At 43.1% G+C, this 16,269-nt stretch overlaps 1 protein-coding gene across 11 annotated transcripts in view; it reads right to left on the bottom strand.

Annotated features, from left to right (window-relative positions):
* Positions 1-1,972: 1,972 nt before the first annotated feature.
* Positions 1,973-16,269, bottom strand: part of LOC136942520 (NACHT, LRR and PYD domains-containing protein 3-like) — a 303,339-nt gene continuing 289,042 nt past the window's right edge. For all 11 annotated transcript variants that reach the window (XM_067235479.1, XM_067235472.1, XM_067235506.1 and 8 more), the window contains 3 exons: positions 8,359-8,532; positions 4,587-4,633; positions 1,973-2,893 (listed from right to left, as the gene is read on the bottom strand). In XM_067235479.1, coding sequence (XP_067091580.1) covers positions 2,358-2,893; positions 4,587-4,633; positions 8,359-8,532 — 757 coding nt within the window. In that variant the 3' untranslated portion in view covers positions 1,973-2,357. The remainder of the gene's footprint in view (positions 2,894-4,586; positions 4,634-8,358; positions 8,533-16,269) is intronic.

The raw sequence follows: 16,269 nt of genomic DNA, 5'->3' as shown, positions 1-16,269 counted from the left end.
GGTATTCAATGACACAAGTCTGTGTTCTAGAAAGAGTGGTCTGGAGTCACAGAGGTCCGATAATATCAGCTTTAATGCAGCAGTTAGAAATCAACACGTCCAGAGCTCTGGGGTTGTCTACATTTCCCTACCCGCAACAGAGTTTGGGTTGGTTCACGAAGTCCAACTGGCTATCTGTCCCTCCCCAGCATATATTTATGCAGTGCAATTAAAACAGAAAGATGAAAAGAGGGTTGAGCGTGTTCTCTCGTGCATCAGGGAGTTGTTCTTGCCTACGCGTCCCACCTGCTCGGTTGCCGTCTCCACCCGGTTTCAAGGTTGTTTCTGAAAATGAAGAGATAGAGACACAAAGAACAGCCTGCTTCCCACACCCAGTGTGAGACACCATGTTTAAGCCTGAGCACACTTCTAAGTTTCATAAGACATAACTTTAACAAGCACAATATATTCTTTAATAGTTAGAGATGAAGCGCGAACGTTTGCTGCGCTGCTGCATGCATCGAACACATGACGTTCCAGTAACTTCATTCCATGCTGTGTGTTCAAATGGTTCTTCATATTTGTAGTATTTCCTCCCTTCCACAAAATATTCTTTTTACAGCGTTACAAGTGGCGTTGTTGTCATTTTGTCATGTGAAATACAACCAAACTTTAGAACGCTTCTTCCTAGTTGCCATGTTTGCTGCAGTCTGTCTGAATAAACTCTAAAAGTTTGCGCATGCGCAACGGCACAGAGAATCGTTAACAGAATCGTTCATGAATTTTGCTAACGATTCCAAGGAATCGATTCACTGGGAACCGGTTCTAAACAAGAACCGGTTCTCGATACCCATCCCTACCGACAAGTATGTTAAATTAGGCTTTGAAATCGTAAGAAAATCAGCAGTCTTCCCTGTTCGAGACTGGGGGGGCGTGTCACCTGAAGGAGCTGAAGCTCGGCCCCCTCGCTGAAAGGCGTCGCCTCTCTCAAGTAAGCTACCTACGACCCAGATAATGGACGCTACGTCAAGCCGCACAAAACAGTATAGAATTAGAATTTATTTGTTCAATAAGTGAAACATACAGATGCATATAAATGAAATGTTCCCCTGAGCTGTAACACAGGAGTAAAAATTGAGACCAGAGACAGCAGACAGTGAGCTCTCCAACTACTTCTAGCACATAAGCTACCATTTCACCAAAATACCATCATTCTACACTGAGTAGCCTAATATCAAGTTAGCGGTTTGCACTAATTATAGCAGAGATACCTCTGGAAAAGTTATCTAGTATAATTATAACAAGCACACAAAACTGAGTGATGAACTGCTGGCGGCGGTGGATGGTCCAGGTGCGACCGGAGGATGAACGGCCGGGGGGGGCGATGCTCGGTACGGCTCAGCGCTGCAAGAGAAGTTGTGTGTTGGTGAACCCCGTCTGTCTCTGGTCCATGTTAAAACTGTCCGCCGTGAAATGGTCAGTGCAGAGGCGGTTGTTGGAGTTTATCCGAAGCTTTCCATGAGCGTGGCTCTTCACAAAATCTATCCACCTCTTTTTCCTTTCATTATCAATAGGGAACCTAAATGGCGTTGCAGCGCAGCTGGAGTTATTGCATCCAGGGAAGATGCAGTTGCGGGTGGTGGGAGACATCCTGAAGCTAGCTAGCTAGCTGATGTAGGCTACAATAACAGTACAGCGGGAGGAGCCATTCAGTGATCTGACGTAGATAGGGCGAAATGACGTAGATAGGTAGCTTTTTAGCTCCGCCCATTAAAACCTGATCTGAAAACGGAAGAGAACCTGTTCTTCGGTCTAACTCCACATTTCAGTGCGACAAAGTTTTAGCGCTTTGCACATGCTTTCAGGAACTCATTTCATACGTATATAATGTACTAAGCAAAACATGGAATTTACTTTACAGGATCTTTAAAGGAGATTTTAAGGAGGGTGGGGGGGGCAGATAAGAGGGGGGGGGCAGGTCAAGGGAGAGAGGGGATCACACTAGACACACACACACAGACAGTTTATATTCAAGTGGGTAATACTGTCATATTACTGGTCCTAAATGTAGTGTTTACAGTGTATGCATGTGTGTGTGTGTGTGTGTCTAGGGCCACTGGGTCACCAACAAACACACAGCATGTCTTCTATCATCCTGTATAAAACATCTTTATTTCTCCTTATTTAGTCAGTAAGACACTATTTAGTTCATCACATTCAGTGGGACTGAGATCAAAGACAGGATTGTTGTTTGTCAACAATTAAAACAGAACAAACATTCTACACACACCAATATTTACAAACACTCTGGGATATACAATTCCAACTGTACAGTTCAATCTTCAATGGCATCTATGTGAGCACAGTGTGTGAGAGGGCTATTCTACCTGACACAGGGACACTGAGGAGTCAGAACAAACCCAGAACCCAGGATAGAGGGGCTCAGTGAATGTGCTGTGGAATGTGTGCAGGTGGGTCAGCGTGTCAGAGGAGACTGTGTAGAAGGACAGAGTGCCGGCCGGCCAGTCCAGATACACTCCTACTCTGTGGGAGCTGGAGGGGGGGTCAGGTATGGCAGTGCTCTTCTTATTGTGCCTGGCAGAGTAACTGTAATCAACACAGTACAGACTCCAGGACTTGTTATTGTATCCAAGCACACAGTCATCACCCCTTCCTCTCCTGATGATTCCTTTATATGTCACTGCAATAGAAACCCCTCCTCCACTCCACTCTGCCTCCCAGTAACAGCGCCCAGACAGACCCTCTCTACACAGCACCTGTGGCCAGTTATCAAATCTCTCTGGGTGATCAGGATACGGCTGCTTCTCTCTACTACATGTCACCTTTGTGTTCTCCTCAGACAGAGAGAGGTATCTGTGTGCTGTGTTTGGGTCCAGTGTGAGCTCACAGGCATCTGATGGAGGAGACCAAGACACAATATATTACTGATCATCATCATTCACGTTAGAATGTCTCCCTCTTCCCGCTCTCTCCACCCTTCCTCTCTCCACCCTTCCTCTCTCTCCACCCTTCCTCTCTCTTCTTTCTGTATTTCTGTTCCAACCTCTCTACCCTGCTCTCTGTCCTTCCTTCCATTCCTTCATCTTCCACCCTACCTTTCATTCTCTCTCATTCTGTTATCCCTCCCTCACATTCTACCTCTCTCACTCCAAATCCCTCTCGCCATCATCCCTCATCTCCTTACCCCTGATATGCCTCATCACACAATCTTTCTATCCTCCTCCTGTTCCCTTCACATTTTATTTCACAGGACAGGAGGACAGAGAAGGAGAGGAGGTCAACACAGGAGGAGAGGGGAGTGGGGGGGAAGAGGAGAGGAAGGAGGGGAGCAGAGGAGAGGGAGGACAAGAGAAGAGGGGATGAAAGTAAATGAGAAACTGGGAGATTGGAGAGGTGGAAGGGAGAGGGGAGTGGAGGAGGAGAGACGGGAGGAGGACAAGAGGAGAGGGTAGGGCAGTGGAGAGGGAAGGGAGCGAGGGGTAAGGGGGAGAGGAAACACACACCAGCTAATGGGAGGAAGAGAGAACAGAAGAACAGAGCAGGAGTAAAGGAGGGGAGAAGAGGAGGAGCAGAGGAGGAAAGGAGAGGACATGAGGACAGAGAAGGAGAGGGGAGCGGGGGGAGAAGGGAGTGGAGGAGGAAGGAGGGGAGGACAGGAGGAGAGGGGAGTGGTGAGGGAGAGGAGAGGGTGGGATCTATGAGAGGCTGTCTAAGGCAAAACTACTGAAACACTTGCTCATACACACACTCATCACTTGTTCTACCCCATGAAACACTCATACACATCCAGTCATCAGTCCAAATCCTTTTACTCTCTCTTCCAAATGAATGAATTGCTCATTAAAATGACTTATTTTAATGTGTTAATTCAGGATGTATTGGCATGATATCAGTATAATAGTACTAAAGCACAAGTGATGAGTGTATGTGTATGAGCAAGTGTTTCAGTAGTTTGGCACTAGACGGCCTCTCATAGAGAGGAGAGGGAGGGATCTGCCCCCCTATCCCTCCATCTTTCTATCCTCCTCATGTTCCCTCCACATTCCATTTCATCCCCCCTTTTCTTTCTCTCTCTAGCCCACCCTTCTCTCCTCCTTACGTCACTCCTCCTGTCTTTCCCTTTTCTCCCCTCATCCTTCTCTCTCTCTCAACTATTCATTCATCCAGAGGGGGGAAAAGAGGGGTGGAGAGGAGAGAGAGGAGAAGAGTGGGGAGGGGAGGAGAGAGATGAGATGGGGGAGGGGAGAAGAGAGGGGTGGAGGACAGGAGGAGAGGAGAAGAGAAGAAGGAGGGAAGGAGGAGAGGGGATGAAAGGAGGGGTGGAGGAAACAGGGGAGGGGAGTGGAGAAGAGGAGATGAAAGGAAAAGAGGTGTGAGGGGAAGGGAGGGAGGAGGAGAGGAAGGCAGGAGAATAGGGGTATTGATGTGCACACATAGCACACACAGACGTACACACAGTATTGATGTGGGTGTGTTAAATTAATGCTTCTAAAAGTAGTGTTTACAGTGTGTGTGTGTATGTCCATAGACAGTGTCCAAGTCACTAATGGTATTGTCCCTAAAACCAAGTAGCAGTCTATACTCACATTTCCTAAGGCCAGGTTTGATCCAGCACTCTCCACCATGATCCACACTGTAGGGATAAGCAGAGGAATTATGAAAATACACTTCACCTGTTGATAAGTGACTTAGCAACTGACTTTCTAAGTAAAAATGTTGTTTCTCTCTTATCATCAGAGGTGTATTCCACAAAGCAGGTTTGACAAACTCTGAGCCTAACCCTGAACTCTGACTTGATGAACCCTTGAGATGGGAAGCTCAGAGTTATTGGTTAAAGAACAGCTGATCTGAGTTAGTTCAATTCTAATTCACTGAAATGAGAAATTCTCATGCATGCAGGCGAGTATGAAGACATTTTCAGAAAGCAAAAAAACAACTGCAACAGCAAAAGAGAGGCAATTGGTCATTCAGTAAATTTCAATGCAGCAGTGTTTTCCCACGGTGCCCCACAGAATCAACACCGGCCACCACATAATAAAGTTCTGTGTAATGAATTATTAACAGAGGAATTATTTTGAACCCCCATTAATTTTACATTTAACCACGTCTTACTACAGGTGAAGAAATTGAACAATCCTATGGGCACAAAACACACTTAATAGCAGCTGAAAGGGAAATATAAAAACAGTTCAAAACAGATAAGACATACTTTCCTTATGCCAACAGACACATGATTGTTTTAATCATATTTGACAGGATTAAACCAAGTAAATATCATTCAGAGGCTCTCAACTTGTATTAGCTTTCATCCCCAACAGAATAAATGTCGTCCTACCTAATATCCTGCTTAGTAGATGAACATTTGACTTGTAGTGGGCTAACAGAAAGTTCATTTTGGGGGTTCATTTCTCCCAACAGTTATTGATGGGGTTATCTGCCTTGTTGAGCCTTCTGCCACAACAGAATCCCTTGCCGTTGTAACTTCTCAATACTGCAGAGAATTTGCAGAACACAGTAGTTTAAAGTACAGTAAAACAGAATGCTCTTCATCACAGAATGATAAAGATATGTTGTCTGCTGCCACAGAGAGGGATTCAGAAAGACCTACAGTGGTATACATCTTCATGTATGGTAGCTACTGAGCTAAACTGTTCTCTCCCCATGTACATTGTTTTGATATTATTGTGTGGAATTATTAGTTAGACATGTACATCAAATCAAATCTATTTGTATAGCCCTTTTTACATGCAAGCATGTCACAGAGGGCTTCACATACGCCCATAGAACTGCCCCTCAACCAACCTAAACCCTCAATGTACATTGAAGTGATGAGAAAAAATAATGAATCGTAAAACAATTGGCACATTCTTCTCCTTTTTAATGACTGGGCATTACAAGAAGGAGGGTAAATCAAACTCCAGAGCACAGATTAACAGTTGACTAAATGCCAGGTTAGCTCTGCATGGAAAACTGTAGAATTTCATGTCATCCGTATGCGTTATGGCTTCAACAACAATTAGGTTGATGAGGAAAGGACACCCCATGTCTGACAGTTGCTTCAGGCTCAGCATGAGGGAGGGGAGAGGGAGAAACTCATGGTTTGTTACAGAAAAGCTGCCAGCAAGCAGGTGAGGTTCACAGTCAGTTACCGTGGTAACACACCCAGAGTTTTCAGTGTTTCCCATACATAAATTTATTTGTAACGGCCCGCCACAATTAGAGATTTACCACCACAAATTTATAAAATGGTGTTTTTGCTTTTTTCTGTTTAACATCACAAAAAAATAATAATAATAACTGCATGCAGCACACTGATTCCCTCAGCCCCTTCTTGCCCCGCTCGCGTTCTCTCTCTCAGTACAACAGACCCGTCTGTGAATAGCCCCTCTCTCCGTGCACGCTCTGAATCAATGCGCGGGACAAACAGCTTTTTCCCTCAGAGAAGACAACAGGACAATCAATCCAGAGTTTACGAATGGTTAGGCCCAATCCCAATGTCCACCCTCACAGACTTACAGACTTTGAGGCACGTTCTCACTTAGGGCCCTATTTTAACGATCTAAAACGCAAGTATCAAAACGCAAAGCGCAAGTAACTTTGTGGGCGGGACTCCGGTGCGGTTGCTATTTTGCCAACGGGATAAATGGGTTGGTCTGAAGTAGCTACATTACTAATGGGTGTGGTTTGGGCGTAACTTGCAATAAATCAATCAGATTTGCCAGGCGCACGCCAGGAGCGGTTCACAACCGAGGAGACTGACGTTCTCGTCAGGGCCGTAAAAGATAGAGAAGTGACATTGTATGGGAAAGGCAGAGCCGTTTTCTCATTGCACTAAGTTGCCCACTCATGCTGCTCATTCAAATTCTTAGTCTTATTTTTATATATTTAATTTTTTAAATTGTTATATTTTTAAATTGTTTAGTTCTTAGAATTAGTTTAACCATTGTACTTTTTTACCGATATGACCCGTATATGTTTATTGTTTGCACCTTCCTGCCACAGTAAATTCCGTGTTTGTGTAACATACATGGCGAATAAACCGAATTCTGATTCTGATTGGGATGGGAGAAGAAACCCACCCAAATGATCTTCGGTTAAACAGGCGTGGGAGGAAATTTCCACAATTGTTACAACTCAAGTTCACATACATACAGATTTCTCATGAAAATCTTTTTAATCATTGACATGAAAGAAATAGCACCAGGGAAGGTTTGCGCCGGAACACGCCTCCTTTTTTCACTGAACCGCCCCCGGGAGCGCAAGGTCATTCCCTAATTTACAGACGTGCGTCTGTGGAGGGAAAAGTCCGCTTTGCGTCGAGTGCAAACTAGGAATGATACTTGCGTCGCTGACAAAGTCAATTGCGCTGGGTGCAAGATAGAGCCTTAAGTCTGTGAGGGCTTAGGGCTGTCCCACTGTCAAATGCGCGAGGGCTCTTTCACAGACGTTTTATGCACCCTTAAGTCTGCATTTTTGCAGACTTGCCCACAATTCACAGCGTAGTGACGTGAAACACGAGGGTTACCAGGGGAAGCCTGGAAGAGAGAAAAAGATCCCGGCTAACCCTCCTCATAAGACAAGAAAGACAAAGAACAGTAAACAAACAAGCATGGAGGGCGCAACCAACCCTGATGTAAACATAGTTAGAAATAACAGTTGACATCAGTAAGTTTAAACACAAAGCTCACTGATGGTTAACCCAGAGTTTCCCTCATATTAGGGTTAAAAAACTCTGTTTTCATTAAACCCGCTTTCTGGAAAAGACCCCTGGAAATACAATTATGATTGTGGCTACAATCATAGTTGAACCATATTGTACATTGTATAGTAAAAATTCAGTTTTTAATTGTATCATCATGAAATGCAAGGCCTATTAACGTAGTTTGATTTATGTTCAGTGTTAAGCAACATTATATTTACATTTACATTTATTCATTTAGCAGACGCTTTTATCCGAAGCAACTTCCGAGAGAGCATTACAAAGTGCATAGGTCACTGATCATAACAACAAGATAGCCACAAAAACATTGCGAGTAGCCAAAACATAAAGCACACTTTGTGAACAACCAAAGTAAGTGCCAAAGGGAAGAACCATAAGAGCATGTAGTTAAACAAGTTACAATTAAACAACATGAACCGCTATAAGTGCAAGTGTACCTGTGGAAAAAGCAAGCAACAATAATAAAAACAATATATCACAACGAGTACAAAAATGTAAATCAGTTACCACTAACCACAAGAGCAACAAGTCTCTAAGCAAGAGTCATTGTGATCCTTGAGGAAACTAACATCGGGTCAAGCGAACCATTCCTAAGTACCATATATAAAGAGGTATATAAAAAACAAACATCTCCTTACTTGAGTTTCTCCAGTCTGCAGTGTGGATCCTCCAGTCCAGCAGAGAGCAGCTTCAATCCTTTTTCTCCTGGATGATTGTAGCTCAGGTCCAGTTCCCTCAGGTGATGGGGGTTGGACCTCAGAACTGAGGCCAGAGAAGCACAGCCTTCCTCTGTGACCAGACAGCCTGACAGCCTGTAGAAAGAGGATCAATATTGTGACAGAATCCATCTGGGCCTCCAGAGTGAGTCAGCACAGAGGGGTTCATTTGGCAGGTGCTGTCATAGCTTCATCCCTTCATTAGACAGAGTGACCCACATAATCCCACTCATTCAAGACAGGTTCAAGTAGACAAGGTAATTGCGGGTGCACCCACTAAACAAATCCAAGTTTACTTTTTTTACATTGTTATGAATACAGACAATTAATCTATATAATTGTACAGCATGGTTTTTGTATTGGGAATGTTAGGATGATAATAGAAAATCGAGGATAAAGAACAAGCAAGTTTGCGCAACAATTCAATCAGTTAGCCAATTCCCTGGCCTGAATATGTGCACTATTTTAAACAGTTATCATATTCCAAAGGAATATATCTTAGTGCATCTAAACCAGCCAAGATAAATTAGAGTAGGCTATAGGGAAGGGAATTGCACATTTGAGTGCCAGATAATATTTCAAAAGAAACATTCCTGCATTAAATACAATACATCATGACAGTTTGCATGATTTGAAATGGTCACTTATTATCACACTGGCATTTAATTATCACGGCAAACAATTACACTGCACTGAACTGTAAGTAAAGTAAAAAATAACAAAACCTGTAATTATCACTCGAATCATTCACGTCTTCTATGCTAAACCTAGCAGTCACGTGAAAGTGAATGAGGTGAACGAATCCTTTCTGTTTCCTCTACTGAGCCAATGCAACAGTCCCGATTCGCTGCCACAAGAAGATGAACAAATCACTCACTGAGACCAGGGGTGCAGATGGAATTTTTGAACTGGGGGGGACCAAGCTGTCAGCATATGATTCCAACTCAATTAGCTAGTTATTATGTGTAATATATAGGCCTTACATGTGAAGCTGCAATAAACATTAGTATGTCAATCACGCACCAAAACTTCATGTCCTCTGCAAATGTTTTATTAAAACATTTGCTGATCTCAGCAGGATGTAAATGATTACAAATATATGATTACAAATATAACATGTGTATGAAAACGGAAGTATAAACACTTAACCCTCGTGCTGCCTTCGGGTCACATGACCCAAAGGTTCATAACGAACCATCGTTGTGTTTACCCAATTTTACCCAATACAAAAACAAATAAAAATAATTTTCTTTTAACCATTCCAATGTGGGGGGTCTGAGACAGCCCGACAGTTAAAAGAAAATGCTTCACTTTGTTTTTGTATGAGGTAAATTTGTCGCAATACGACGGTGGGTCACAATGACTGATGGGTCAGAATGACCCGAAGATAACACAAGGGTTAAACAACAGATTTACATAAATAAAAATAAGTAGCATGAAATGTGAATTGAAATTTACTCTTGAAATTTAATATTCGGAATTCAAAGTCAAAGGCATAACTACATAAAAGGTTGGTTGATGTGTCTGTATTTGCATATTCTTGACCAAAAGTCTTCTTCTGACATGTTATTTGTTTCTGTTCGGAATTCCCTCTGCAAGTATGACTTTTCATTGTAATTTTTTTCCAATAATAAAATAAAAATCTATCCCCAATCAAGGGACATTGTCGTCACCTGCGCTGGTATGATTGACGGAGATTGGAAACCCTGAAGTTCAACGCGCAGGGAGAGTGTGTACTGGCAGCATCAAGCACGCTTTATTGAATGCTATATAAGCCGTATTGGGAAACGGCTAATATAATTGGTTGTTCGACTGAATGCTACAATCTTACAACAATATCGTCTGTTTGAAAGATCGTGCCGTCGGCATACAACCTTTATTACGCCAATGAGGGCTTATGCATAATAAACAACTAAACGGCAAATAAGGACTGGAAAATCTGTGATACATTGTGTCTGCGTGTCCTAAACTACCTGTGTCATGGCAACGATATAGACGTATTGGAAAAATAGAACATTGCCATTACAGTAACCAGAGATCCTCCCTACCCTGCCTCCACCTCATCTGAACTGCTGGGACGACAAAGCCCTCTCCTGCTGCCTCTTCCTAGATATTTGTAACTACCTCCCGTTACCCCTACCCTGCCTGAGTCAACTAAAATGTAACATGTTACATATAAAGCGGTGAAATATTAGCTTGGTCCTAACCAGACTCTCGTACATTTCATTTGTACAGAGGGTCTGGGATCGCTCCATTGACAAGCGTTAACTTCCTTGAAGGCGGGATCTCTGTTGAAGTTTAAAACTATTGGATCTGCCCAGAGCCACTCTGATCTGCCATGACATCACTAGCATTCGCCTTAGCCAACTCCTTCACCACTACTGTAACGGAACTAGCTGCTGTAGCTGGAAAATCAAACTTTTCCCGAAACCCGTGGGGACGAGGGCCACAACATCATGGCCACCAACAAAACTCAGCAAGGATTTTTCTTGCTCTGGATGTTCGGCAGCGTTGCCACAACGGACCAAATAGCTTCGCTCGCATTTTTCTCCACCGCCATTACTGAACTACAACTCAAACTAGCGCACAACTTCAACGTCATCGTTCTCAGCCACTCCCTCTGTTCGCTGATTGGACCTACAAAAATGTTTTTTCCAAAAACCGACTAAAACACCGAAATCCCAGACCTAGTACCAGACCCCCACCCCTCGGCTTGAAGCAACGTCCCCGGTGGATGTAGGTGGTATTACATTTACGGTTAGGCACCCGGCTCTTCCGGTCGTTTTTATTCTATTAACTCCAGTCAACATTTACAAAACTATCTCCCCCAATAATTTTTGTTCGATTCTCGAACCTGGCTCATACTACTAGCTTTTTCATAGAAACATTTTTCGCTTGTTTGAAACCAATCCGAAATGGGTAAACTAGCACCCCATTTATTTGCTTACGTCAAGAACAGTTGCCTGGAAATGTACTCGCGGATACGAACAGGTGACGAGCACAAAAGGGAACATCAGCAAATCGCTGATTTACCTGAGCTGAATGAGAACAAGGAGAAAGGACTTGATAATGTACAGTTGCCTGCCTTCTTTTACAAATCTTTACAAATGGTTGCACACATACACGACGGTTGTTTGTAGAGTTTATTTCCGTTATTTTAAAGCAGATTTAACCATTTTGTAATGAACGCATATTATGCTCATGGCAAGACGAACGTAATTATAGCCTAATATATTTACATTTTAGTCATTTAGCAGACGCTCTTATCCAGAGCGACTTACAGTATGTACAGGGACATTCTCCCGAGGCAAGTAGGGTGAAGTGCCTTGCCCAAGGACACAACGTCATTTGGCAAAGCCAGGAATCGAACCAGTAACCTTCAGATTACTAGCCCGACTCCCTAACCGCTCAGCCACCTGACTCCCACCTGAATATAATTAGTTATAATATTGTGACATGTTACGGCGTCATTCAGGGGCGGTGCGTCCCATTGGGCAAGTCGGGCAGTTGCCCAGGGCCTCGGCCACCAGGGGGGCCTTGTCGTATTTACAATGTATTTTTTTAATAATTCAAATAAATCACTTGTCATTGCAAACGAATGAAATTTTATCTTAAATCCATCATGGAACATATGATTCAGGTCATGACGTTTCTGTCAGGAGAATTTGTCGTGTGGTGGAGTGTGTATGATCGCGGAAACATGAAAGGATTTCAAAGTGGCAGTGAAAAAAGAAATAAGGGAGGAGAAGTTAAGGGAGAAATTACCTAGTAAGCTAACGCAGTTTTTCCAATCAAAGAATGTATCAGTGGAAGATGAAGACATTTCTGATAATATTTCAAGTGCTGCTGGGCCAAGTTTAGTTATTGCTAGCAGACAAACAGCCACTTCAACACCAACTACCGTATTTTACGGAAAATAAGCCGCGGCTTGTACTCTTTACAGTTTTCTTGTGCAGCTTATATTTCGAAGCGGCTTATAGCCCGGTTTTTGAACAAAACAGTGGCTTCGTCACCGTCTCAAGATCTCTACAGACCGTACAGCTAATTTCATGCTAAACACTTGAACGGGGGCTTATTACTTGAAAGAGGAATTATTTACTTTGTCGTCTCAGTTACACTATCAGGGATTGGAAATACAGTGACTTGCTAAAGTAGGCAAATGGCTAATAGAACATAACATTTCATAATAATTTCAGTTAATCAAACAGCTGCAAGACCCAGGGCCTGTTCCATAAAGGCCGCCAAAAAAGTTTGACTTAAAGTCCCAAACCTGACTTGAATTAGTTTAATTAGTCAATGCGGGCTAAAGCGGTTCCATAAAGACCAATTTCAGCTCACGCAGTCCTACTAATTCAAGTCAGATTTAAGTGGTCAAGCTAATTGCGCGTGCACCCTATTCTTACGCAGCCCGAGAGGTAGAACGTGAATCATATCGATTAACAATGGCAAAAAGAGAGCGTGCGACCACATTAAACGTGACCGAGCAACGTTTACTCCTTGAACTTTACGACCAGTTCAAACATTTAATAACTAAAAAAGGCAATACAGCGGCAATTAATAAAATGAGAGAGAAAGGCTGGCAAGAAATTACGGATCGATTTAATGCGTATGGTCTAAGTAGAAACAATGTTTAAATGTAAAAATCCTGCAATCCAACCTAATTTAGTAACAATTTTATTATAGACCTAACAAATTAAACTTTTTTATTGGGGGCGCACCTCCAAACAGCAACAACTTGAGTGGGGAGAAAAGGACGTGGCAGCAAGTAAGAACCAAATACAAAAATATTGTTAATAATGGTAAGTATGCCTATATACCAAGAATTTTAGGATAATCAGGTTTATGCAAGAACTGTCCAATCTCATGATGTTCAATTGCAGCTGCCAAAAAGAAGAGTGACATAGCTGGCACTGGGGGAGGGCCAGCACCAGCAAACTTCACTCCAGCAGAGGAACTGGCCTTGGAGCAGAACAAGGGGAGGCCAGTAATGGAAGGCATAGAGGGTGGGACAGCCTCTGAGTCACAGCCATGTAGTCAAAGGCATAACTACATAAAAGGTTGGTTGATGTGTCTGTATTTGCATATTCTTGACCAAAAGTCTTCTTCTGACATGTTATTTGTTTCATAGTGATGGATAACTGTGTGCCTGTTGGAACCACCAGACAGCATGCAGGAGGACCCTGTAAGTATGAAGTTCAAAGCACTGGTTCACTGTTAATTTAAAGTGGTGATCATTGGACATAAAAGATGTATGGTTTCAGGGTGAAGGCCCGTCTTTCAGAGAGGAGGATGAGGAGACACTGTCCATGTATTCAAGGAGGGCTGAGGTAAGCAATGATTGTATGCTCCAAAGCCCTAGTTGTGCCCAAATGCCCAATGCTTATTTATTTTCCCCAAAACATTTGTTGTAGGACACTGCCCCATGCCCTGACACTGGTGACAAAGTGAGTAGCCTATAATACTAATAAATAAAACACAAGGGCATTCAAAAAATGAATAACTCTCTTCAAAAAGGATGAAAATGTAAAGTGTCTACAAGAGATACCTCAAAAAAAATGGATGCACTTGACGTAGACATAAGGTACCATAAAATGAAGATGCGGAAGATTGGAACTGGAAATCCAACAACTGGAGAAAGATGTAAGTATAACTGCCATAATCAAGACAAGCGCACCCTCACATATATCAAATCCAATTTCATTTGTAGACCTTTTTACAAGCAATGTCACAGAGGACACCTCAAACTAAACTTGTTCTGGTTTTTCACACAAGTAACTGTGTGATGTGTGCCGTTTCCCCCAACAGGCATCTTCAAGTTGAAATAAAAAATATATTCTACAAATTGTGACTTAAGACAATCTTTCTAACAAATTTCAGTCATGGGCTCTGGGAATTGGGCATTGTTAAGAACTTAAATTACCACCAACGGGTGGGCCAACTGTAGGCTACACTAAAGGAAAGAGGGGACGTTTCAAAATCAACAAAACATATACTGCAACCGTATGCTAACCAAAATAATTATTCACATATACATCCCTTATTGCCCTGCCCGTTTCGTTGTCTTCAAATATTGGTTCAATGTTCCAATCCTCCTCTACAACCACCCTTGGTGGTCTCTCTCTCCTATCCTCCTCTACAACCACCCTTGGTGGTCTCTCTCCTCAGGCAGGCGATGTTGTGGAGCACAACACATGCAATGATGATGTCGCACACCCTTTGTGGAGTCACTCGGAGGTGTTGTAGGCAGTGGAACCTCATTTTGATGAGCCAAACGCATCTCAATACACGCCCTTGTGCGTGTGTGGGCAAGATTGTACTTGCGCTGCGCATCTGTCTGAGGCTCCTGATAGGGGGTCAAGAGATAGGGCTGGCAGGCATATCCCTTGTGTCCCAGCAAAACCCCTGAGACTTCGCCTGGGTAGAGTACAAATAAATAATCTGACTAATTTATGCAGACCAAAATTGAAGACGGTATTTTTTTTAAAGCTGTACATTGAAATTACATTTACAATAGGCCTATACATTGAGCCTTATACATTGTGACAATTGTCTGGAAATTGATGAGGCTCGAAAGATTCTTGAATCATGCACCGAGCCAGGCCACTTTGCCTCCACGTTTGTGATGACACATTCAGCATCAAAGATCATCTGAAAAAATGTTGGTCATTCGACTGGAATAATATAGCCATAAAAAGAAATGTGAGTAGCTACATTTCAAATTGTGGCAAAAGTGTTGCATTAGGCGCATCTCTCTGACAAGATTTTAGAGCCTTAACCCTTGTGCTGCCTTCGGGTCACATGACCCAAAGGTTCATAACGAACCACCATTGTGTTTACCCAATTTTACCCAATACAAAAACAAATAAAAATAATTTTCTTTTAACCATTGCAATGTGGGGGGTCTGAGACAGCCCGACAGTTAAAAGAAAATGCGTCACTTTGTTTTTGTAGGAGGTAAATTTGTCGCAATACAACGGTGGGTCACAATGACTGATGGGTCAGAATGACCCGAAGATAACACAAGGGTTAAGCAGATGGAACATAACCTAACCATATAACTAGCGCTATAGGCCATTTATCCCAATCTATTCTACAACGCAAGCATTCTCAATTAATAGGCTACCTTACCTGCACATTGATACTGTGAAATGACTTCCTATTCACAAAGTCTGCCTCATGTGGACCGGACAGACTCTTTATACGGACATGGGTGCAGTCCAAAGCCCCAATAACATTTGGGAAAGCTACAAAGGGTCAGTAAATAGGTCAGCCAACAATTGTCACCTCTATACACACCAACATATGTCATGCAGTTAATGCTGGACCTTAGCCTACCTTCGATTCTATAAAAGGCCTCAATGGTACCCCGCTCCTCATCTCTCTCCACTGGCTACCTATCATGGCCCGTATCAGATTCAAGACCCTGGTATTGACCTTCCGAGCAGTGAACGGGACTGCACCCGTCTACATCAAGTCTCTCCTGCAGCCTTACACCCCCACCCGCCACCTACGGTCTTCTTCAGACAACCGCCTGGTGGTCCCACCGCTCAAGACCGCCCGGTCCCAACACAAGCTCTTCTCCTGTCTGGCCCCCCAGTGGTGGAATCAACTCCCCACCTCCATCAGAGACACTGACTGTCTCTTCACCTTCAAGAAAAGGCTCAAGACGCACTTGTTCCGGGAGTACAACGGTACTTAGGAACGGTTCGCTTGACCCGATGTTAGTTTCCTCAAGGATCACAATGACTCTTGCTTAGAGACTTGTTGCTCTTGTGGTTAGTGGTAACTGATTTAAATTTTTGGTTCTCGCTGTGATATATTGTTTTATTACTG

This window comes from Osmerus mordax, chromosome 1 (assembly GCF_038355195.1).
Source record: "Osmerus mordax isolate fOsmMor3 chromosome 1, fOsmMor3.pri, whole genome shotgun sequence".
NCBI lineage: Eukaryota > Metazoa > Chordata > Actinopteri > Osmeriformes > Osmeridae > Osmerus > Osmerus mordax.
This window is presented reverse-complemented; position numbering and strand designations above follow the sequence as displayed.